This window comes from Vicia villosa, linkage group LG3, assembly GCF_029867415.1.
Source record: "Vicia villosa cultivar HV-30 ecotype Madison, WI linkage group LG3, Vvil1.0, whole genome shotgun sequence".
NCBI classification, from domain to species: Eukaryota; Viridiplantae; Streptophyta; class Magnoliopsida; order Fabales; family Fabaceae; genus Vicia; species Vicia villosa.
The window spans coordinates 4,839,458-4,865,012 of record NC_081182.1 but is presented as its reverse complement, the minus strand read 5'-3'; the positions used below and the strand labels follow the sequence as shown (position 1 = coordinate 4,865,012).

Below are 25,555 nucleotides of genomic sequence, written 5' to 3'. Positions count from 1 at the left end.
TGAGCCTGCCTGCAAAAGCCTGCCACTAATCAATTAACGAAAATTAAAATTTCCCTTTTAAATTTTGCGACGTGTTTAACACGTCACGACTATTTTTTTTTAAAATTTTGAACCTTTCCCCCTATGTGAACATTACAGCATTTAGTGTTATTCATTTTACTTGTTAGTAGTGACGTGTTTCCCACGTCGCAACTTCTTTTTTCAATAATTAATGTCTGACTCCCAATGACTTTACATTATTTATATTATTTAAAGGTAGTGACGTGATTATCACGTCACAACTATAAATTTGTTGACACGTGATAATCACGTCACTAAAACACTTCGCAGGAGAGCTTTATTCTTGAAGTGAAGAAGAGAAAAAATATTGGAGGAGGAAGTGAAGAGGAAAACTGGGGGGGAGAAAGGAAGAAGAGCAAAAATGGAACACTGGTCTGAGTGTGAGAGAGAAAATTTTAGAATATATATGGAGAAACTTGCGACGGAAATTTCACGTCGTAATTTAGCAAAATGAAATTCACGTCGCAACTCCCCCAATGGTTATATTTTTGTGACATGAATAGCATGACACTAATTAAAGTGTCAGTCAACCGCCCCTAATCAACTCCTTTGTCAATCAACTTCCCTCCTAAACATTTTCCAATTTTTGAATTTAACGTAGCGACGTGATTCCATCATTAGGAAGCAGTGCTCCCCGTTGAGGTTGAGATTCCATCTTTGAAAGTTTTAATGGAAACCAAGTTATATGAGGCTGAATGCTGTCAGAGCAGGTTTGATCAATTGAATTTGATAGAAGAAAATAGAATGACGGCTTTATGCCATGGTCAGTTGTACCAGAAAAAGAATGAAGAAAGCTTTTGATAAAAAGGTTCGACCTCGTGTGTTTAGAGAAGGCGACCTCGTGCTCAAAAGGATCTTGTCTTTCACCTCAGATTCAAGGGGCAAGTGGACTCCTAATTTTGAAGGACCATATGTTGTTAAGAATGTCTTTTCTGGCGGCGCATTAATTCTTGCAACTATGGATGGAGAGGAGTTCCCACATCCCATGATTGCTGATATAATCGAGAAATACTTTGCCTAAAAATAATAAAAGAACAGCTCGCTAAGTCGAAAACCCGAAAGGTCGGCTTAGGCAAAAAAGAGCGTCTCGGTGGATTGAAAACCCGAAAGGGCGGTCCAGGCAAAAATTAGAGACATAAACAGAATAAATTATCCGGTGGACTGAAAACCCGAAAGGGCGGTCCAGGAAAAAGTTAGGGATTTAAGGCATCGGACAAGACTTGATCACCAGCAATCATCTGTTTGTCATTTGAAGTTCAATACATTTCGACAGAGGCCTTAGCTCAGAGATTCGAAGTTGCGAGAGAGGATAGGGTCATTACATTTCAATGTACCTTTTCCATAAAAATTACCACTTTCCAAACTTTGTAATCATCCATGAAGTCTTGCCATTTGCAGGCTACCATTCTATTAATAAAGTTTGAGCCTTTATCTGTTAGTTGTAATCTTATTTCTTTCATACTTCTTAAAGGTCATTTCTTGTTGATAGTATTTTTTGAAACAAAAAGAAATTAAAATTTCAACAAAATTCTTTTGAAAAATATAAAAAGAGATTTATTTTGATTCGTGAGTATACCCAAAAGAAATGGAAATGGTGATGTTGATGCTTTCATGGTCAAGAATAATATATTCCAGTTTGGTGTATCCCTGTTATGGTTTAAAGATGTCAGAGTGTCATACCCCAAAATTTGTCCTCTCATTTTTAAAGACAAAAATCTTCAAATGCGAAAATAATTGAAGAGGACACCCTAAGTTTTCTTACAAATTCAAAATTATTCTCAAATAATGAAAATTGAGAAAATTATGGCTGGTGAAAGTTGGGAAATTTTGAGTTAGTGCATAAAGTCCAAATTGAGCAAATTCATTATTGGGCCACAGTTTTAATCCAATCACCCCTTAAATTGTTTATTTCAATTGTTTTGATTTATTCATTTAAATAATTCAAAATAAGGAAAATAAAATAAATTAAGCTCTTAGTGAGGTCCAAGCCCATTTTCCTTTTAACATAATGTTTTCTTATAAATAACTAACAACTCTTATTTTTAACGACTGACCAACCACTCACCTCTACCAAATTCTCCATTCCCATACACTAACAATCAACAACTCTCATAATTTTACACTCATCCACAACAATTTCTTTTTGTTTTGCAGGTAGAAAGATCAAAAGGAACAAGAAGATTTTTTTTTGAAGCAAAACGGAGCCACGATGCCATCCTCTCCTAATTCTCCTTCCTCAGCACGGTGATAAATTCTCCAACCTATCAGCCGAATTCTGAAACTACTGTTTCAATTTTTTCCAGAAGTTCAGAAAAAAATCGATTTACACAACTGTTTCTGCACCAGATTTGCTTATGTCATCAGTGCAAATCGATTTGCATAAGACAGCAATCAATTTTCATAACTGTTTTTGCACCATATTTTTCCTTTTTCAGCAGTGCAAATCAATTTGCATAAGGTGTAAATCGATTGCACTAGTGCGAATTTTGAAGAATGAAGGCAATTTTCAACTTTTGAGGAGTGTGTCACCATTTTCATGTGTGGGATGAATGTTCTAGATTTCACAATCAATTCCCTACATCATTTTGATCAATCTTATCATGTACCCTCATTTGATGACATATGCACCCTTGGATCATAATTTTGTCTCCAAATTCATTTACCAAACCTAATTTCATTTACCAAGCCTAACTCCAAACCACCACTAATCCCAAGCCTAAATCCTATAAATAAATGTCTTCACCTCTTCATTTCATAAGCTTGAAAATTCAAAGAAACTCTTGCATTTTCTCTTCTCATCCATTCTCAAATCACTCAAAGCTCTCTTATTCCATAAAAAAAGTTAGTGAGCTCCACATTGAACCTCACTAACTTTGAGCTAAACCTTCATCTAAAACAATCTCTCTTCATCAATTGTTGGTATATCAAAGCATTTGGTGGTGTGTTCTTGAAGTAGATTCAAAGTGTGTTCTAGATCCATTCCATCTTCCTTTATGTGATCCATTATTGTTTGTGTGATGCACCTTTGGTGCTACATTGATGCTATTTGATGGTATTTTTGTGTACATTTGTATCCAAGATCACAAGGTGTTTGGTTTTATGTTTAAACAAGTTTTTTTCTCTTTATTTGCTGTTTTTTGAAAAACTGTGCAGTGCAAATCGATTTACAAAGTTGTTCTCTGCGCAGAATTTGAACATCTGAGTTATGAAAATCGATTTGCAGCTGACAAAATGCTTTTTTTCCTTTTTAAACTTGATTTTTTGTATCTCTTCTTCCTCTACTTCATTAATATCATTGGATCTAGGATGTTGATAGGTTTGAAAGAGTCAAATCCATAATATTAGATGAATGATATTAATGATAGTTTGAGTGATTTTATTTTAATGTATCTCTATCTTTATTCTTCTTTTTATTTTGGTCGATGAAAGTCTTCAATATCATGGGAATTCTTATGGATTTTTGATGAAGACGAGACCGCTACCTATTTTCTTTTCGTGCGTTATTATTACCACTTGAGCTAGTAGCTCAATTGGTAATGGAAATGGATTGAACATGTACTTGAGCCCCGGGGTACATGGTTCGATTCCCACGAAAGGCAAATCTCTATTAGTGAGGGGGTAGAGAAGATCGTGAGGTAATAGTGTCGGAAGCGTCTTGAGAGGGGCCCGGGCTATGACAGTCTGTTTATGTGTGCAGGTATTTCCTCAAAAGTCCTTGATGGTTAATTCCAAGGCATTGCGATAAGGATTTCGTCTATATACAGCCGTTACTCTGGCCGATTTTTGTCTGAATTTTATTTTGTGTTCCAAAGGCTTAATATAAGAGGTGCTAAAGATAATCAAGTTCATCTGGATGCCCAAGTGGTAATGCGTTGGTTTAGTGTTGGTAGTCCAAAGGATGAGAAATCTACCTTGACTCTCAATGTCAAGTGTTGGTTTCTTATTTTGGTTAGACCGTTCTTTGCCTTAGCTTTTATCTTATGCTCTAGGATAGTCCCTTCATCTCCTTCCCTTCTTAGATTTTCAAATTCTTCTCCCTTTTTCCAAAACCTTCTTAAGTTTGCAATCTCTTTTAGAACATCTTTCTTTAAAAATATATTTGCCCTTGTTGGTGTTTCTTTCAAAAGTTTAGACACGATTAATGGTTGTAGTGAGTTGCGATACCTCACAATTTTGATATTGATTGATATGATAGAATCTTTTCCACTTGAGAGAGCTAGTGGCATACTTGTTGATTTTATCCAAGTTGGAGCCCTTCTCTCATTTGTGATGCAAAGAATCCATCTGCTCTCATGCTCAAGATCAATGGCTGAGTATTCTCTCCGACGATGATAAAGTGTTTATTCCTTTTTAAGCATCTTCCCTTTTGAGTGGAACTACATTAGCTTTGACTTATCCATTGCACCGAGGAGGTATGTAGGCACAAGGTGTAATGTCTTGCCGAGCTTATTTTAAAAAATCAAACAAACCTTTTCTTTCGCACACAATATCTTTTTAGCACAGATTTTCAAAAAGGTTCCTGTGGAGTACCACAATATGAGGGGTGCTTAAAACCTTCCCCTTGTATAATCAACACCCGTACCTAAGATCTTTTTGTTTTAAAATCTTTGGGTTTTATTTCATTCTTTTCCCATTTCCTTTGGAAACAATAAAACACGGTGGCGACTTTCACTGAAATAATGAGTCGAGTCAACCAATGGCTTTCTTATTCAATCATGTAAATTCGATATGTGTTTTATTTAATAAATTAAAGCGGCTTATTTTTATAGTATCTTAGCGGTGGAGTATTGGGGTAATAGGGATGTGGATGGACAATTGATGATTATAAATGATCCTCGAGCGGTATGGTCATTTTGTGGAGGAGAAACTTGTTAGCTCTTAATTATAGTTTCAAAGGGGCAGGTTTTGTAGGGTTGAATGATATGTGGAAAGGGGTAAGTTATTTCATGTTTCGTGACGAAAATAAAAGCCCTGGTTCTTTTGGCTACATGTTTGATTTCATTAAGTGTTGGGAGGTCATTAAGGGGGATATTTTTGGCTTCTTGAAGGATTTCCATGGCAGGGCAAAGTTAACAAAATCTTGCAGAACCTCGTTTATCACTTTAATCCCAAAAGTTAACAATCCCCAATCTTTGTCTGAATATAGACATACTTTCGTTTTAGATTGTCTTTTTAAGATTATCTCAAAGATCTTAGCTAAGAGGATCAAAAGTGTTATCCGTAAGATTATTTCCATCAACCAGTCCGAGTTTATTCTAGGAAGAAATATTGCATATGGAATATTAATGGTGAATGAAGTTTTAGACCTGGCCCAGAGGGACAAATGCAGTTGCTTGATTTTTAAGGTAGATTTCGAAAAGGCCTATGACATTGTGTGTTGGAATTATTTAAGATTCTTGCTTGCAAAAATGAGGTTTTGAGATCATTGGATCAAATGGATGGAGGGTTGTGTGTTCAATAGCTCCATGTCAGTGTTGGTGAACAAAAGTGCATCGGCTAATTTCAAAGTGGAAAGAGGTCTTCGTCAAGGTGATCCGCTATCGCTTTTCTTGTTTATTTTGGCTATGGAAGGTCTAACGGAATGAATGCATAGGGTAGTAGCACAAGGTGATTTTAAAGGATTTTGCATTAACGACGAGGTTTCAGTTGACATTCTTCAATTCGCGGATGACACAGTTATACTGGGAGATGGGAGCAGCGACAGTCTATGGAGCATCATAGCCATTTTGGGAGGATTCGAATTAATGTCAGGTCTGAAAGTTAACTTTTTCAAAAGTAAACTATATGGTGTTAACGTTTGCGACTGGCTGTTAAGTGCACCTTCTTCTTTTTTGGCTTGCGGCATCGATCAATTACCTTTTAAATTCCTCGGAAACATGGTGGGTGACAGCCCTAGTATGGAGTTCATGTTGAAGGATTTGATCACAAATATAAGAAATAAATTGGAAGCATGGAAGGGAAGGTTTCTTTCTATATGTGGGAGAATGGTGCTCATTAATTCAATTCTGAACTCTATGCCGATATATTCTTTTTCTTTTTACAAAGTGCCAGCATAAGTTCTATCAGAGATTAGAAGCATCCAAAGCAACTTCTTGTGGCGAGGGAATGTGAATAAGCGGACGGTTCACTGGGTTAGTTGGAAATCAGTGTGCAAGCCAAAAATTCTCGATGGGCTTGGCATTAAATATATTGGAATTCTGAATAAGGCGCTTCTAACTAAATGGAAATGGCGGATTTTGACAGAAAATAATACGATGTGGAGTGGATTACTGAGGCATATGTATCTGAAGCCGGAAATTAAAGTGGTGGTTAGTGATAAAATAGTGTTAACAAATAGAGACTCTATTTGGTGGAGGTACCTTGTGCTTATGGATTTCAAACCGAGTAATGGCATTTCTGGTTTAGCTGGTTGTATCTATTGCAGGTGCAAAAACGGAAGTAAAACTTCTTTTTGGTTTGGATCGTGGTTGGGAAATCAGTCCTTGAAGGAAGCTTTTCCTAAGGTGTTTGATGCTGCTACTGATGAGCTATTGTGCGTGGCAGATGCGGGTTCGTGGGTTAAGGGAGTTGCTACAGGCGTTGGAATTGGAATTTTGGTAGCAGTGTGCATGTTATAGAGGTGGGGGGCAGGACGCAGTTTGATGATTTCTGGGAGTTGTTGTAGGTGTTCAGTCCGAGGGAGAATGAGGAAGACACTTTCGATTGAATTTCGGAGGGAAATGGAATTTTCTCGGTCAAGTCTTGTGCCAATTTCATTCTCCAAAATTTCCTGATGAATGATGTTACTCCTCTTGGTCATAATGTCACAGATTTTGCTTTCCTATTGAAGATGAAAGTACCTTCTAAGGTTTTGTTGTTCGGTTGGAGATTGTTACTCGACAGACTATCGACTAAAGATCAGCTGGTGAATAGGGGAATTTTGGAGGACGATAGAGACAAGTATTATGTATTCTGCTTCAGAGAAGATCAACCCAAAATCCATTTAGTCGACTCTTATGTTTTCACTAGAAGATTTTGGGCTAAGGTTGCTGAGTGGATTGGTAACTACTCTTGTTTATCCACTGTTGAGCTAGTAGAATTTTCTAGTATCTCTTAGAGGGTGAAGAAGAATGAGGATAGAAATACCATTTGTGAGATTTGGTTGGCTTCGATTTGGAGCTTGTGGATGATGTGTAACGCTATTCTTTTCAAAGGTAGCATTTGTAGTTTCTCTGAATGTTTATCGACTATTAAATTGGAAATGGATGAGGATAGGTTGTAAACCCTCTGTATTTAAAAAATTTTCATGTTTGGAACATTCTACCTTTAACATGTCTTAAGTAGCTCGTCGTTTTATGTTGTTTGTGAGGGTTTGAGTAACCCTTGTACTCAAGGTGTTAACTGATTTGTTGCTTATTAAAATATATATATATATATATATATATATATATATATATATATATATATATATATATATATATATATATATATATATATACAAAACAACTTTAAGAAATTAAATGATTCGTTGCTTATTAAAAAATATATATACAAAACAACTTTAAGAAATTAAAGAACCAATATAAACTCTTTTTTTTTGTTAGAGTACCAATATAAACTCTAAAATCAAGATAAGAAAATTGTATGTTAACATGAGTTTCATTTTGAATTCTTAAAAACTCTATAACATATTATAAGAAAAGCATAAATCATATTTGAAAAAATATTCAATTTGAAAACTATAAATAATAAAATAATTTTAATTAATATGGTTGAAAAGAACATACATTATAAACTCCAATTTTCTCTCTCTTCTACAAAAAATATTATTTTTCAAAATTTAAACAAAATAACTATTCCATTTTTAACATAAAAACAAATTTTAAAATAAATAAATTTTGAAAAAATTTACAGACAGAATAATTTAAATACATTAAGTACATTAGAGAGAATGTATCAAAAACAAAAGTAGAAAAGTGAGAAGAGATAAAAGTGAATGCAACTAATAATAAAAAAGACTCACCTAACTCTTTCCCTCCATCAATGTTAGGTAAGATATGTACCATATACTCCTTTTAAATACACTATTCAACAGGTTATTCAGAATTGATCCAATAAAAAAATCAACACATTTCTTTAAAAAAGTGATATTTGTACCACTAGTACATTAATATGTACTTAGATTAGATTAACACTAAAAAAGTGTATATAACCCTAAAAACAATTTACAATATTTTTAGCCTCTACTCAACCATAAACTGCTTTCAAAATTAATCACTATAACTATGATGAGTTTTCTCACTGAAATATTTGTGTCAGCTAAACTAATAATGCAACAAACGTAAGCAATATGAAAGACAATGTGACAACATTAGTGTGATCCTAGCTAGGTTAGACACCTATGTGTGATGTTACTGTCTATCCCTTCGAGGTGCAAGATTGCTTTATAGCTCAATCTTCCTGATGCAAAAATCTTAATCTTGTAGCATACGAAAACTAAACTCTCTGACACACTTCTTCTTCTTCACTTTTCATATTTTCACTCAACAAAAAAATTGAATATAGATAAATAAATAAAAATATAAAAATAAACCATAAATTAATATTTACTACATATAAAGTTGCCAAATATCTACCATATACAAGGTGTGGTGTGAGGCAAAATAATAAAAAGACAGAAAATATTAATTAATAATATTAATAATATATACTATAGTTGCTAGGTTGAAGAATTTAATAATTCAAAAATAAATAAAAATGGTGATGTTCTCCATTTTTTGAGTCAACTAGGGGTTGAAAAAGTTGTCCCCACATTTGCACTTCCAGCTTATAGGTTTGTAGTTTGAAAGACCATCCCCTCTTGATGAATAAGCTGCTGAATAATAATGGCTTCTATGGCTTTGAACTTTAGATGGTACAATAGGTACTTGAACTGCTTCACATTGGATACAGCTTTTGCTTTTGCATCTTTTTTCACACTTTGGAGGTCTTGACCCTATTTGAAATTTTTCTACTATAATTGATTCATGTTCTTCCACACCATTCTGCACAAGAAAAATAGAAGATATATTTAGAGTCAAAAAACATTGAGTGAGTATAGAACACAAAAAATAGAAGAATATTATAGTACCTTTGCAACTTCATTGAGATTGGAAATTGTTCTTCCTGCATGGATAACATGGTTAATTAAACAAGAATATTGAATAAATAAAGCATGATATTGATATTGAAAGAGGGTGAGAATGAGAAGCTAGTTAGTTACCTTGAGCCATGAAAATGGAAGGAGAGAAGAAAGAAGAAGAAGCAAAGAGAATGAGGGAAATGAAGATGAATTTTTGGCTATATTTGTGGGAACTGTGGAGACTCATTTTACTAGTAATGTTAATTTTCTCAGGGTATGTGTGTAAAGTAAAGAAGCAGAAGAGGCAGAAGAAAGGAGCAGTTAATACTATTGTTTTGAGTGTAAATATATATTGAGATGAAAAGTTGATGGGAGAGAAATAAATGAGATATGGTAGAAATGGAACAGTATATGTACGTGTGTGTGTGTGGGAGAGGATAGAAAGAGAGAGAGAGCAGAGAAGGCAGTGAGACTGAAATTCTGAAAAAGGTGTCCTAAAATGGGGTCAGATATTGAATGCCACCCCTCTATAATACATTGTTCATGTCATATTCACCCACTGCTCTGCACTGCACGTCCTAACCTGTCATACAACTAATTCAATTCAAATATCTATTGAAATTCATATAGTCTAATCTAGTTTGTAAATTTTATTTTGAGTACACTAATAAAATCTAGCATTATTTGGTAATCCTGATCAACAGAAATTTATATATTTATATAGATTTAAAAAAACGAATGGATATACTAAAAACGGCCGTGACGAAATAGTTTAGCAGGTGTCAATATTAGTAATGTTATACATTATTTTTATCATAGTGAACAAATTATCGTAAATTCATATTGCGGCAATGGCAATTAGCATTATAGTACTTATACCGATCAAAATCGCAAAAATCTTTACACGATCGTGATTGTTATTTAAAATTTTGCTCCTCAATTAAACGAGACGGCATTTTTTAAAGGAGACGTAATAACAAACATACTTAATGTCGATCAGAATATTATTAACCCTAGAAAGAGATGGTTGGATCTACATGTTTGAAGTTTAGACTTTTTAGTGTGTGTTTGATTCGGTTGTGAAAAAAATTAATTTTGAATGAATTGGTTATGTATGTACTTTCATTCGAGTCAGAAAACCTAATCAGATTGAAAAAAAAAGTAAAATAATGAAGCAACTAATTGAAACTTTTGAAATAATGTAGCTTTTAAATGTAATTTTGATCAAATGAATGGGATCCAAACACATATTAGTAAAATTGATTTTTACCAACCTTACTAAGAGTAATAAAGGATTTGAAAGTGGAGGTTGTAAATTGTGTGACAAAGTGTGTGAATCTGCTCTTCATGTATTTAGAGATTGTACTAAGTGTCTTCTCATTTGAAATAGTCTAGTGACAAGCGAGTTGATGATGGAGTTTTTTATTGTAGACATCCACAGATGGATTACAATCAATCTTAATTACAATGGGAGGAGTAATAAAGGTTTGAGTAATATGTGGATAATAGCATGCCATACTATACGGACATGGAGAAATTTGGAGGAACATGATGATAATTATGTAAGACCTCTTAATCCTATTTGTCATACTTTTAAGAGAAACCACGATTACAAGTATGTTATTCTTTCTATCAAGAAATATCGATACGAGGTTGGTAGAATGTATATTGGGTGGAAGCCGCTTATTGCGAGTAGGCTAAAAGCTTAATACGGGTGGGATTAGCAAAAGTAATAGGGAGGCTGCATCTGAAAGAATTATTAGAGATCATAATGGAGAATAGAAGAGAAATTTTTCCAAGTTTTTAGGGAGATGCAGCGATATCCTTGCTGAATTGATTCTAGTAGAATTGATTTTATCAGAATTGAGTTTAGTAGAATTGATTTATGTTTGGATACATTTATGTAAAAATGAGTTGAACAATAAATTTCAGTGTAAAAATAATTCAGAATCAATTCTGGAGGCAGAAGCTACAAATTATAACTTCAAATAAAATCAATTCTAGAGACAGAATCAATTCTACTTTTATCTAATCAAATATCTTAAAATCACACAAAATCAATTTTATAATTTTAAAATTGTTTTTGCCTCATTCAAAAGTCAAACCAAACATGCACTTATTCTCCGTATTAAAAAATAACTATGAATTCTTCAACGTGAAAGATAATACAAAACATATTAGTAGTAGTCTCTTAGCCTCAACTTTTGCAATGACTCTTGAAAGTTTTACTTTTACCTCCATTTCCTATTCTTTTCCCATCAATTGAAAAGGCAGGACTACAAAAAGGGTTGATGTTTGAGAGAAAGAAATGGCATAACAAAACCAAGGACCTCACTAACACATATACAGCTAGGCAGTGTCTCGTTTATTGAGCCTCAGAAACAACAAGTTGCATCAAATGGGGACAAAACATAAACCAATGTGAGCATATTGCAAGTTACAAAAGACAAGAGAAAAACCAAAGAAACTTTATGACGACTTCACTGGTTAATTAACTCATTTTTCTTTGTGTATGTATGTATCCTTCTTCATCGGGGGAAAAACATTGCTCATCACACTATTTCAACACGCCAAGTATGTCTTGTTTTCCCAAGTAACTCACGGGAATTGTTGGAATATACAACATAAACAACAATGGTTTTGGTTACTCCACTTTTTGAGTGTTTAAAAGAACCTTATTGTACATGTGGTAACTCAAGCATAGAGATATTCTACTAACCATGCTTGAAATGTCTAATGGTACTTCAAAGTTACTTTGTTGGAAATTTATTATTTTAAACATATACAAGAAAATTTTATTCACTCGAAAATATTGTTGTATGAAGTTAAAAGTACACTTTATTCCCTCTCTTTAATTTCTTTATAAATGTTTTTTTCTTTTTAATACTTCATGTAACAAACTGTATTTTTTAGAATAGAAATACAGTTTTCTTGTGTATTTCAATTCAATGTTTACTATTCTATCTATTTCTTCTTAAATGTAATTACAATGTGTAAAAGTGTGTCTATATTTTGTCATCAATTTTAAAATTTTATGCAATATTAACTAGTTATTTATCAATTATATCTCTATTTATTGATTGTAAAAAGAAATACACAAGATAAAATAATAAATAATTAAATATATTAAATTAAAAAATAAATAATATTTTCCGGTGGAATCATAAATAGAGGAGATTGTAGAAGTTCCGAACGAAGCTTCACAAACAATTCTAGGGAAGAGCCTCTCATTCGAAGGTTGCGATCGTGATGCTCGTGGAATCGCAGTTGTGTAATTTGGACTGGTGTCTTTAATCTCTGTTGCGGTGGATCTAGGACGTACCTGTATGGTTAGCCCTCCAACGTCCAAGTCATTTAAGATTCAAGATAATCGTAGTGAAAGTGGAGATTATATATTGTTTACCTAAAAACTCTTTGAGAATGTATTTATACCTCGGGCTTAACGGAGCAGGTAAGAGAATTAGGCCTTTGGCTGGCACAAAATAGCTTCCCCCAAGACTCGATGGGCACTCTGGATGTCAGGGGAGTCTTTTAGCAGTCGTCGCCAACCTTCAGAAATGGTTGTTCGTGCTTGAGTGGGCGTGCATCGTTTTGGATTTGACAAAGATCATTGGGGAACATGAGCATTAAACGTGGTTCCATCATTGAAATATTTAATTGTTTTTCTCTTGACGTGTGACGTAGCTTATTGTGTGCTTGAAAGAAGACTCACATCACCTACGATCCTCACTCGCCCGAAAGAAGACTCATATTTGCTTCTCTACGTATCATTCACTTAGCGGGTGATGATCTCAGTCATTATCCAAGAAATAGACAAGGTAGCGAAACCTGTGTTTTTCGTAAGAAAAATATTCAAGGATGTGGAAACGCGCTATCGGAAGATTGAGAAGCTCACATTAGTTCTTGCCACCGCAACAAGAAAACTACAACCTTATTCCCAAGGACACGTCACCCTGGTAAAAAAATAACTATCATTTTCGCCAAGTGTTAAAGAAACCTGACTTGGCGAGAAGAATGGTATCCTGGTCGGTAGAACTCTCAGAATACAACATCCAATACATTCTGAGGGGAAGCGTCAAATCACAAGCCCTGGCCAATTACGTATTTGAGCTCAGGTCGCCTGTCGAAGAGGAGCCACCATCAGAATGGGCGTTATTTGTGGATGGCGCCTCTAATTAACACCTCGTTGACGTGGAACTGGAGATCACTTTAATAGACTGCATTGATAATGAAAAATATTTTTAATAATTTTAAATCCAATTTTTATATTAATATTTAATTTTTTACCATTAATATTTTTTATAAATTAAAATATTAATTAAATTATTATAATTATATTAAATAATTATTTAAAACAACTAAATGACATTTAAATATTAATTAATAAAATTAAAACAAAAAAATATAAAGTACAGCTATTTGCATCTTCCTATTAAAATGAGAAAGTGCGGAGGTGCTAATAGGATTGACTCTTCTCTTTTAAAAAAACTAGTAACAAATTCGTGCATACGTACGGGTTCTGTTCTGTTACACACATTTGGATACATGATTATTTTAAATAAAATGTTAAAAATGTTAAATAATTGATTATTTTGTATATAAAAATATTTAAATCAATAATAAATTTTTTCCCATATACCATTTTTTGATCAAAAATATTTGATCATAAATATCATTTCTCGTATATAAAATTATTTAGATCAATAATAGATTTTTTCCCGTATACCATTTTTGGATCAAAAATATTTGATTATAAATACCATTTCTCGTATATAAAAATATTTAGATCAATAATAGATTTTTTTCTCCGTATACAGACTTCATTTTTGTTTAGGTATCATTTACAAAAATACTTGGATCAATATTAAATTTTTCGTATATAAAAATGTTTAGATCAATAATAGATTTTTTCCCTTATACCATTTTTTAATCAAAAATATTTGATCATAAATACTATTTCTCGTATATAAAAATATTTAGATCAATAATAGATTTTTTTCTCGTAAACATATTTCATTTTTCTTTAGTTATCATTTACAAAAATATTTGGATCAATATTAAATTTCGTATATAAAAATATTTAGATCAGTAGTAGATTTTTTTCCGTATACCATTTTTTAATAAAAAATATTTGGATCATAAATATCATTTTTCATAAAAGTAATAGACTTTTTCCTGTATACCATTTTGGGATCAAAAATATTTGATCATAAATATCATTTCTTGTTTATAAAAATATTTAGATCAATAATAGATTTTTTTCCAGTATACCGACTTCATTTTGTTTAGGTATCATTTACAAAAATATTTGAATCAATAGTAAATTTTGTATATAAAAATATTTAGTTCAATAGTAGATTTTATCTCATATACCATTTTTGAATAAAAAATATTTGGATCATAAATAATAGATTTTTTTCGTATACAAATATTATTTTTGTTAAGGTATCATTTACAAAAATAATTGGATCAACATTATATTTTCGTATATAAAAATATTTAGATCAATAATAGATTTTCTCTCGTATACCATTTTTGGATCAAAAATATTTGATTCTGAATACTATTTTTCGTATATAAAAATATTTAGATTAATAATAGATTTTTAATAATAGATTTTTAATAATAGATTTTTAATATCTAAATTATGAAACATCCAAATAAAAATTATTTTTTAATATAAGTTTGAATTGACTATGAAACATCTAAATTATAAATTATATTTTTTATTAAGATTATAAAAATATTAATAAATATTTTTTATTAAAATTATGAAAATACTAATAAATACAGGAGTAATAGATTTAATATAATATATAACATTTAATATATTATAAAATAATAAATAATTGAATGTAATTGAAACGAATAAAATAAAAAAATTAAATCAAACTAATAAATAATAAAAATATTATTATAATAAATTAGCACAATATATCATATTTATAAAAATAATTTAAGAAATATAAAATCATTTATATACACATTAATGCGAACAAATCAGTTTTGAAAAATCAATCCAAAATTTCATACGAACAAAGTTGTTTTTTAAAGAAACACATAATAAAATTTAATTTGGAAATTTCTTTGTAGACTCCCTATGGGGAGAACCCCTGCTGAAAAGTCAAAAATACTCCTGCTTCAGAGATGCATCTCCGAAGTATTTTTTTTTTTAAATTTTCTCAAAATTCAGAGATGCATCTCCGAAAACATCCATTTTGTGGTATTTTCGGAGATACATCTCCGAAAGCACTGAAAATTCAAAATATTGAAAATTCAAAATTAACGTTGGATTTAACTATCAGGTATTTTTTCAGAGATGTATCTCTCCGAAAAAACCTTCACAAAATTTGGAATATTGATTTATTCAGATATGCATATCTGAAATATCCCAATATTCTAAATTTGATGTATCAAATTTTATTAACACACAAATTAAAATACAAATTAAATAAAATAAAGATGATAAACCGTATATTCAACCAAAAAGCAAAAATACATCATAAAATAAAAGAATATTAATATTCCAAATGTGTCATTGGTAAATTAATCGATCAATTAAATGCTACTATAACCGTACATTCAACCAAAAATACATCCTAAAATAAAAGAATATTAATATTCAAAATATGTCATTGGTAAATTAATCGATCAGTTAAATGCTAATATATATTAACACACAAAAAACACAAACTAAATAAAATAAAGGTGATAAACCGCACATTCAACCAAAAACCAAAAATACATCGTAAAATAAAAGAATCTTAATATCTCAAATATGTCATTGGTAAATTAATCGATCAATTAAATGTTACTATATATATTATATTATAAAATAATATCACAAATATGTTTTATGTATCAAACAATATTTTGGAAGTGCATTTCTGAAATATTCTAAGGAGGTGAATTGGGAAATGCATCTCCGAAGACATCTCCTATCCCAAAAAAAAAAGGTTATTTTAGAAATGCATTTCCAAAAATATTTTTTTGTATTTTTCGGAAGTGCACTTCCGAAATCAACTCTTTTTCAAAAAAAAATAATTTTGGAGACGCATTTCCAAAATATAAAAACATTTTAATATTTTCGCTGCGGATGTCCAAGAAAATTTGGAGGTCAATAAAGAAATTTCCTTTAATTTTTGTTAGTATGATTTTTAGTTTTTTAAACCTTTGAATTTGAAGATCTCTATTTATTGGACAGAACAAAGATATTGATTTGCACGTGTATGTATGTACACATTAATGCGTCTTTTTGCGTCCTCAATGTCATTAACTCCTCTTACGCAAGATGTTGTAATGGAATGGTAGGACATCTATAGGATATGCTAGTTTAATGGCATGCGTTCTGTTGGTTGCCACAGTTGCTTGCTGTTACTAGTGACACTGTTACTTCCTGTATAATTACTGTAAATATAACAACAGAAATCATTAACACTAAAGCTTCCTCACACATTAACGTCTCACACAGATATTATCACTTTTATTCACTATTTGGGCTTAAAGTCGGCAACACTTCGATTATGAGGAATTATCCACTTTGTGATTTGTGTCAATTATTATAGTTTTGATATTTGTAATATACGAAAATAGTTAGATATAGTAACATGTTATTGTTAAGGGTGTTCGCGTTATGGTTTGAATCGATTTTAAGATTAAAACTTATTTAACTTAAAAATAAATTTACTTGCGGTTCAGTTCAGTTTTGGATGATATATTAAAAAATATGAAAAATAATTAGATTAAAAATGCGATTGTTATTTATAAACTAGTACTTTTAAACCTCTTAAAATCACAATTTAAAATTTAAATTCTATAAATTTCACGTTTTTAAGACAGCATTTTATATTAAATTGTAGGTAGAAATTTTTTAATGTAAAATTTTATTCTAGATCAATTTTAAATGATTTAAATCGTTTTAAAATCAGTGAAATCGTATAAAATTATTAGATTTTACTCTTTAACCTGATTTTATTTTATTTTTGTCAAATTTTAAAAATCACATTTTAGATTTTGTCCCCATAAAAATTTTTCCTTGACTTTTTTAATTTTATTCAGAATCATATCTTGATTATAATATTAAAAATTATTTATTATTTAGAGATGAATTTAATCAAGTCGATTATGAATATCCTAATGAAGATGATGTTGCATAAGGATTAAACTTTTGAGTAAGTTGAAGATGAAGATGAAAACATTTTTTTTAAATTAAAAAACTTATAAAATTATTATTTTTTATATAATATTTTAGATGTTACTTTTTATGATTGACGGATAATTTATATAACTTGATACAAGTTTGTGAATATCACACTTTATTATGATGAAATAATATATTTTCACTTTATAATTAAGTTAAAATTGTAAATTACTAATGTATTTACAATATTATATATATATATATATATATATATATATATATATATATATATATATATATCTGTGTGTGTGTGTGTGTCGTGTATATAAATTTACTATTATTTTAATATGAAATAAACTCTATAATTTTATCTTTCGATTTTTCTATTTTGATTTTACATAAAGAAAACAAATTAAGTTAAAATTACGATTTTGTATTTCGATTTTATATAAAGAAAACAAATTAAGTTAAAATTTCGATTTTGACATTGTTACTTCTTCTTACTCGCAATTCTCAAAATAATTTTTGGATTTTGTATTTCGATTTTACATAAAGAAAACAAATTAAGTTTTTCATTTTGACAACTTGTTACTTCTTCTTACTCGCAATTCTCAAAATAATTATTTATAAACTATTCTTACTCTTAATTCTCAAAAATATGTATTAAAAAAATGTATAACAGAAAAGGTAATAATAGTAGCTATCTTGCTAATCCTTTTAATTTTATATGTCATACATGTTATTGTTGAGAAATGAAATGGTTTTGACCTCTAATATCATCGGTAAAAACTAATGATATATTGTTCTCTTAAAAGAGTTCATAGCTGCAAAAATATTGACATGTAAGGATTTAAGCTTAAATTTAGGTATTTCCCATTATTTTACATTTAAAAATAGAGGTATTAGTTGATGCCGTTTATCTTAAATTTTCAATGCACAATTTTAAAGACGACTTTGATTCGATGATTCAAACAAATTCAAATGAGTCCATTAGATTCTCTTAAAATCGACTTTGATTCGATGATTTGGACAAATTCAAACAAAACCATTAGATTCTTTCAAAAATCAATCAAATAAACCTTCTGCTTAAACTTTTGAGCTAGTCTTCAAATTATTTGATATTTGTTTGAAAAAAAAGAATATACTGCTCATTGATATACTCGATAGTGATCACTAAATGTTGTTGTTTTTTATATATTCGCAATTAGTGGCCGTGGCGGAAGATAATAATAAGCCAAGGACATTTCCCTGACTGAAGAATCTCACCGACATTAGCATCTACAGAAAGAGATACAGTGTTATATAATATGGGACACTTTAAGACAGATTTTTATTTTTGTTTGATATAAAATTATGATATTGAAATCTGAATTGAGGTGTATGGATGCACAAAAACTATCTCGAACATTGCAACTTTTATCTTATTGTATACTATATGTTCATTTCTTTGGTGAAAAAGAGGGAACAGCACTCCCAAAAGGCCAAAATATTAGAAACCATGAGGGTAAACATTGCTTTGGAAATATAACCCTTTTATCTTTACATTGAGCTCAATAGCAATTACACTATTTAAAGGTAAAGGAAACTTGGAAGCATCTCAAATATCATGCACACAACGTGTTTATTAATTTTAAGTAAAAATAATAATCATGTTTCCCATTTCTATTAGGAACAAGAGCTAATTCAAAAACTTAATTATACATTTACTTTCCCCATTCCATACTTTCGTAAATATCTCTCTCCCTCTTGGGTGTCCTGATACTTCTTGCCTTCTTGGCCTATACTTTTTCAACTTCCACTGGCATTTTTTTACAAAACTAAGGCTGAAGTATGAACCTATAACTTCATGCATGTTACACAAACCCTTCATCACTACTCCGTGGCAAAATAAGTTGGTGGGAATGTCCACAAACTTTCTCCCAGCTCGTCTCCCCCGAGAAGCCGAGATGAAAATAAGGTGGCATTACTGTATCAGTTAGAAGGGAGTATAGAAAAGTTCTATAATTGAAAATCGTCAATCATATGTTGGACCACATCAGCTCCATCGGAATTGATGCTGTAAGTCTGAACCTGAAATATAAATAAAAAAATTCAAGCATAGAATAGTTGTTAAAAGCTAGGACAGATATTAAGATGCAAAAGCCATGCGATTATTGCTAGATTTTCAAAACAGATATTTTGCGATATTGATGACCTCAATATGTCACTGAGTTCGACGAAATCACAGGTTGAAACTCAAGAACATAGTTTTATCAAAATCAAAGTTATACATCGTAGTTTTGCCAAAGTCACAGCCAATAAACATGCACTATGTTTTCACGAAGTAGAAACTAGCTTGCCTGAATTGCATTATGTGCGAGATATTTCTGCCTGCTACCACTGAAGCTGACATCAACTCGTTCCCAACTCACTGTTGTTAAGCCTCTAATCATTTCCTCTGCAAGTGTTATTACTAGTTATATGATTGTATATTTTAGCAACGGTTTCAACCAGAAGCAGAAACATTGTGAATTGAAAAGGCAAAAGGATAATACGCAGTATGTAGGATGGTTTGTCAAGGTTTTTAATCATTAGACTATACACAGTATAGGTAGTATTAATATGAGCTTTCCAATTCAAGGAACAGAGGTCCAATATTCCCCTATAGGTACCACATGATACCTCAAGTGTGCAAACAAAAATTACGCCTCTATGCATGCATAAAAACTTTCTGTTGACTTAGAGTGAATATATACACTTTTGAACAAATGCTTATGAAAATAATCATGAAGCTTTCAAACTCCAGCTTATCATTCTCGTATAGGTTACAACTGGCTTCTACATTTCAGTTTACAAGAAATTCTGTTACTTATTTTCTCCATAAACATCTATAAGCTCATTTGAACTTTTTCACAAGTGAAAAATCATAAGTTCATTTTAATTGAGAAACTCATTTAAGGTAGAAGCTAATCCAAACTAGACTTTAGCAAATTTTCTCCATTTAAGATATATGTCAAGAACTGAATCATTTGTTTATGATATCTAACAGACCTCACTAGAGAGATGAGTGTGATGTCAATATCTTACTCCACCAGAATACCTACAATAATATGAGAAATTAACTAAACCAAAGAAAACACTTTTTTTTTAAATAATCTTTAAATGAAATCAACTTGGATTTGGGGTTTCTATTTCCAATTATGATTTCATGGGCCATTTGATCTCGCAAAAGTATGCAAAAATGCTTAACTTTTGAGCTTCAACCAAGCTTCTCAACAAGAACTTGTTAGATATCATAAGACAAGATGAAGTTCGTTGGTTCAGAAAGATGAAATACCTTCGAAGTCAATTTTACAGGATCCACAACTAACTTTGGATTTACTTGGAACTTCCTCTGAAACAGAAGTGGGTTTTGCTGTCTCTTCAATTACAATATGCGGGTACTTCTCGTGTCTTTTAAGATGACGACGCTGAATAAAAATCTTGTCAGGTACATTTCACATAAATTATGTATATCACAGTGCATGAGATTGATGGTCTACCTTCGGAAGCTCATTTCTATGCCTTATAGATGATGTGCTCCATCCTACCATCTCTATTTATGAGTCAAGTTGTCCATGTAAACTTACAGGAAGTGGAAATACATTTTGATAATAATAGAATATCCAATGTTTAATGCTACTGAACTAAATCAAAAGGATACGGTCAAAACGAATATTTGCATAGGCAATGCGGCGTTTGAAGGACCGCAAAGCAGACCTGTAGAAAAAAATATATAATATGATGTTTGCTCATGGATCAGTTTCTAAACCATTAGCAAGTCACAATATGTTTGCTCATGGATCAGTTTCAAAAACACCATTAGCAAGTTGCGAAAATCAAACCTGGCCAAATTATAGACTTACATGAATTTCATATCTTCGGAGTCAGAGACCATCTGGAGAAGAAGAGGAGGTTTTCCATTCTTACCATCAGTTAAAAATAGGTGTTTCCCTGTTTTGCCAAGAAACCATGAAAAACGGGATGCTGTTTTCTCTAAAGAGCGAAATCCACCGAACAAAGGAACCTGAAGTATGTGAAATTCCAAAATCATGTCATGAAGCCTCTGTCAACACTGATTAGTAGGACACATAGTAAAGGTGACAGAAATTACATAGCTTGCAGCAAAGTTGCATTAGAGAACTCGTGCAAAATTTAACATAAAAAACATAATATACTAAAGGCTAAAAGAACTACCTGTCTATGCCCTCTGCAACCAAGGTGAGGCGTTGCAGACGTAATAAAATTAATAGGCTCCAGTCCTGCAATTTTTCCTTCATATATTCTTTCAGGGCAATCTTGCTTTGAAATATGATTCTCACAATGTTCATTCCCCTGAGATAGTTCCTTAGAAATATCTCGTTCATAAAGCTTGGCTATTGCATACCTTGCAATCAAGCCACCTAAAGAATGAGCTATAAATGAAATTTTTTGAACACTTGGATGGCGTTTTATAACTGATATAACCTGAGAAAAGACAAGGAAAAAATATCTTTTTATCTTTTTAGATTTGATTCAACAGAATCAAAGTCAATTCAATATACTAACTCCTTAGATTGTCACAATTCAACAACAAAATCCAATATGAACTGCGAATGCAATAAAGAATTACAAAAATTAGAGTCGAATGTCAAAGATGTCACACACCTCCTCTGCTAATCTATCTCCCGTTACATCAACACCATCAAATGTTAACTTTGAAGAATTAGATTCACTGCCTGCATTGCAAAATAGTGATGCATTACATCAAATGATTGAAACTGATTTTGTTGTGATTGTGAAAATTTGAATTAGAGAAGAGAATGTAAATAATCTAAAAATGTCAGAAACAAAAATAACCTTGCTAACAGCCAAAAAAAATAAAGCAGAAGAATAAAGCTGACTTCATACTACATGATATACATGTAACTACTAAGCCAATCCAAACAGACCCTTTGTCTAGTTATGTAGTGATAAAAATTGATTTTGAATTAAAATTGAGTTGAACATAAAGTGATTTATGTTTGAATACATTCTTGAACAATGATATCAAGGTTGGATATCAATTGTAGACGCAAAAAATCCAAATTTTGGCCTCATGTTAGAATCAATTTCAAAGACGACATGAATTCAAGTCAAAAGCCCTAAAACCTGTAAAAATCAATTTTATACCTTTAAAATCAATTTTGTCTTCTCCTAAAATGGAATTAACCGTGCACTAAAAGAATCACAACACAAAGTTTCCCCCTTTGTAATAGAACATGCCAAGCAAGAACCTATCCCCAAAAATTTATCGGTACTTGAGTCGAAACTGAGATCAAAAAGCAACATCATGCATTGCATCAATCAAGTTACATGTTAAAGTTACTTCAAAAACTGAGAATCCTTGTACTGATCTAATGGTAACAACTACCATGCAACATGAAACAGATCATATTAATCCTCAAATAATTAAGTGTATGTTTGGTTTCACGTTTGGAGCATCAATAATTGATCGAGTAGAATTGATTATATTTTTCAGAATTGATTCTACTTGAAGTAGAATTTGTAGCTTATGAATCTAAATTAGATTTTTACACTCAAATTTACTGATCAACCAACTATTACAAAAATTTATCCAACATAAATCATTTTACCTCCATATTACTTTTATCCATAATCAATTTACTCGAAATAAAATTTCTTCACCGCATAACCAAACATATGCTAACAACACACAAAATGACAAAAGAGGAAATTGCCAGGAACAAGAGAACTTACAATGTACAATAGCGTCATAGGGGTATCTTTTCAGAAACTGTTTAGCAGCATATTTCCAATTATCAGCACTGCAATAAACAGCCATTACTATCCATTATTACTTAACAAAAATCCACAAATCAAAATCACATAATCAGTAGTAAAATCAGTTAATGATGAAACAAACCTGCCAATGAGACCATTAACCATAATGATCAAGTGAGTAGGGTTAGAACTGTGGCCAGAAGCATCAACAACTTGGATATCAAAACCATCACCTGTATCATCGTAATCGATTCTAAAACAACCAAATCTAGGGAAAAACTTCTTACTCTTCTTCTTCTTTTTGGTGTTTTCGGTTTTGTTATTGAGCTTCTCCACCGTGTTGTTTGTATTTTCATCGACGCTATTTTGAACTTCGGGAACTCGTTCTTCTGATTCCACGGAAGCCATAAGGTATAACCGTATAAGATTCAGAAGAAACGGTGAAATTTGATATGTGTTGGGGGTGTGAAAAGGAATAGCAATGAGGACAGGGGTGTAGAAAGTAGTTATTAGACGGTGGCGGTGTGGTGGTTGTGACGGAACCGTTGGCGGGTGAGCTCCATACTTAATGTAGGAGCAGGCAGGCTTCTCAAGACATTGTGGTTCAACCGGTTGACTGTTACTTTTCTTTCTTTTACATTTTTTTTTTTTCTATTTTTTACTAGTATTTTTTTTTTTTTGAACTATTTTTTTAGTATTTATTTACTATTGGGAAATTAGGATTTGGAATTGAAATTATTGAGTGATTGGAATTTGAGTTGATCTGGACCGTAAAATATGACACGTAGGATTATTTGTGTTTGTTGGATTTGGAATTAAGCTGCGCCTCATTCAACGCAAATGTTAATTATTGATCTCCTTCTAGAAACTTCATTCAGCGTTTTAGTTACGTTTCAAAAGTATTTTCTATAAACAATTACTCGATCGGTTTCATAATAAATGTCTTATTTAGACAATGTGCGGTTTTTAAGAAAATGATTGGATGTGTTGGTTTTAGTAAAAAAGTTAATGAAATTTACTAGAATACCCCTATTAATAGTAGTTGAATAACGTGAAAATTAATAAATAGGGGTATAATAGTGAAAAAATAATTGATGTATTGGAATTGTAAATAGACAATTAATTTGAGACAAGAAAAAAATGTAAATAAGACACTTATTATAAGATGGAGGGAGTATGTTCTTATAGTATTTGTCAAAAAATTGCTTTCGTTAAAAACTCTTCTAATACAAATATATGAATACACAAATATATCAATACACAATCCCTCACCCACGAGAGCTTGAAAAGGGAAAAATGATTTAGCCTAATCGACTCTTATCATTTGGACGACTCTCCCAGGTGTACCTAGGGCGAGTTCCTCAGGAGTTATGAGGGAGAGTGTAACACTCTAAAAATCCCCTGACACTCTACTCATAAAATTTATGCAAATTATAATTAAAATAATACACTCACAAAAAGGGTGTCATATTTCTCTACATAAAACATCTTTTCTCAACAACTTAATAAAGCAGTGAAATTCATTTATAAAGACTCAACATACTTCATTTAATCCTCAAAGATTCATAAAACAACTTCAAATAACCATGAGATTTTAAATTAAATAACTCTCAAAATAAACATCAACGACAATCCCATCCCGGTGTTACAGTATTCAGAGTGACACTTGGAATTCTAAACAACACTAAAGTAAACGATAAGATGCGAACAAGGTCGCTAACATCATCTTCCAAGGCAATCAACCGCTAAGGCTTCTCAGTCCCTACCTGAGTACTCGCATCATAAGAGTAAAAACAACACATGAAATGAACGGGGGTGAGAATTTATTCACATAAGTTAACGGTGCATAAAACATCGAGGATAATGCAATCAACACGAATAATCATCCATAATATTCATCCACAACAATCACCATGTAAAACACTAATCACCCACAATATTAATCATTTCACATATGTAAGAATGAATGCAATGTACTTATCCTCTCTACTCAAGTATGCATGTGGTACTAATTTTGGACATCATAGTTATGTTACTGATTTCATTCACTCACTTTTGGTTCCCATTTAAACCTAGTTCCTGTCTGAACCCATACTCATCATTGGTCTCCTCTTCTGAACCAAGACTCATCAGTGGATTGAAGTTCATACTCCTATCTCCAACATACATGATGCACGAATGCAATAAAAATACATATGTAATAATCATCATTGTTTCCTCTTCGAACCGTACTCATCGCTAATATCGGGCCACCGTCGTAGTTCCTATTCGAACTACACGACTCAACACCACTCGACACAATATATAGAATTACACAACTTCTTGACAATACTAATTTATATAAACAATCACAATAATTCAGAGTATTCTATCATCATTAGTCATCACATGACAAATTAATATTTCAGGATTTTATCACCCTTTAATAATCATCACAAGTAAAACATACCCTTAAAAACACATTTAAACATTTG

General features: G+C 31.5%; 2 protein-coding genes across 3 annotated transcripts; both read right to left on the bottom strand.

Annotated features, from left to right (window-relative positions):
• Positions 1 to 8,761: 8,761 nt before the first annotated feature.
• LOC131657449 (EPIDERMAL PATTERNING FACTOR-like protein 2) lies at positions 8,762 to 9,750 on the bottom strand. The gene is made up of 4 exons (XM_058926846.1): positions 9,744 to 9,750; positions 9,302 to 9,640; positions 9,170 to 9,204; positions 8,762 to 9,083 (listed from the first exon to the last, which is right to left on the bottom strand). Exons 1-4 carry the CDS (start codon positions 9,748 to 9,750, stop codon positions 8,826 to 8,828), a joined length of 639 nt encoding a protein of 212 aa, XP_058782829.1. The 3' UTR covers positions 8,762 to 8,825.
• Positions 9,751 to 18,802: 9,052 nt separating this feature from the next.
• On the bottom strand, positions 18,803 to 23,726 carry LOC131660124 (putative lipase ROG1). 2 transcript variants are annotated; one of them, XM_058929275.1, is made up of 10 exons: positions 23,224 to 23,724; positions 23,058 to 23,125; positions 21,966 to 22,036; positions 21,516 to 21,785; positions 21,185 to 21,345; positions 20,983 to 21,038; positions 20,822 to 20,874; positions 20,617 to 20,749; positions 19,640 to 19,737; positions 18,803 to 19,370 (listed from the first exon to the last, which is right to left on the bottom strand). In XM_058929275.1, the coding sequence occupies exons 1-10, from the start codon at positions 23,487 to 23,489 to the stop codon at positions 19,299 to 19,301; spliced, it is 1,248 nt and encodes a 415-aa protein (XP_058785258.1). In that variant the 5' UTR covers positions 23,490 to 23,724; the 3' UTR covers positions 18,803 to 19,298. The 2 variants fall into 2 exon arrangements, with proteins under 2 accessions (XP_058785258.1, XP_058785259.1); XM_058929276.1 differs by lacking the exon at positions 18,803 to 19,370 and adding an exon at positions 20,331 to 20,379 and having other exon boundaries at positions 19,642 to 19,737; positions 23,224 to 23,726.
• Between the last annotated feature and the right edge of the window lie 1,829 nt (positions 23,727 to 25,555).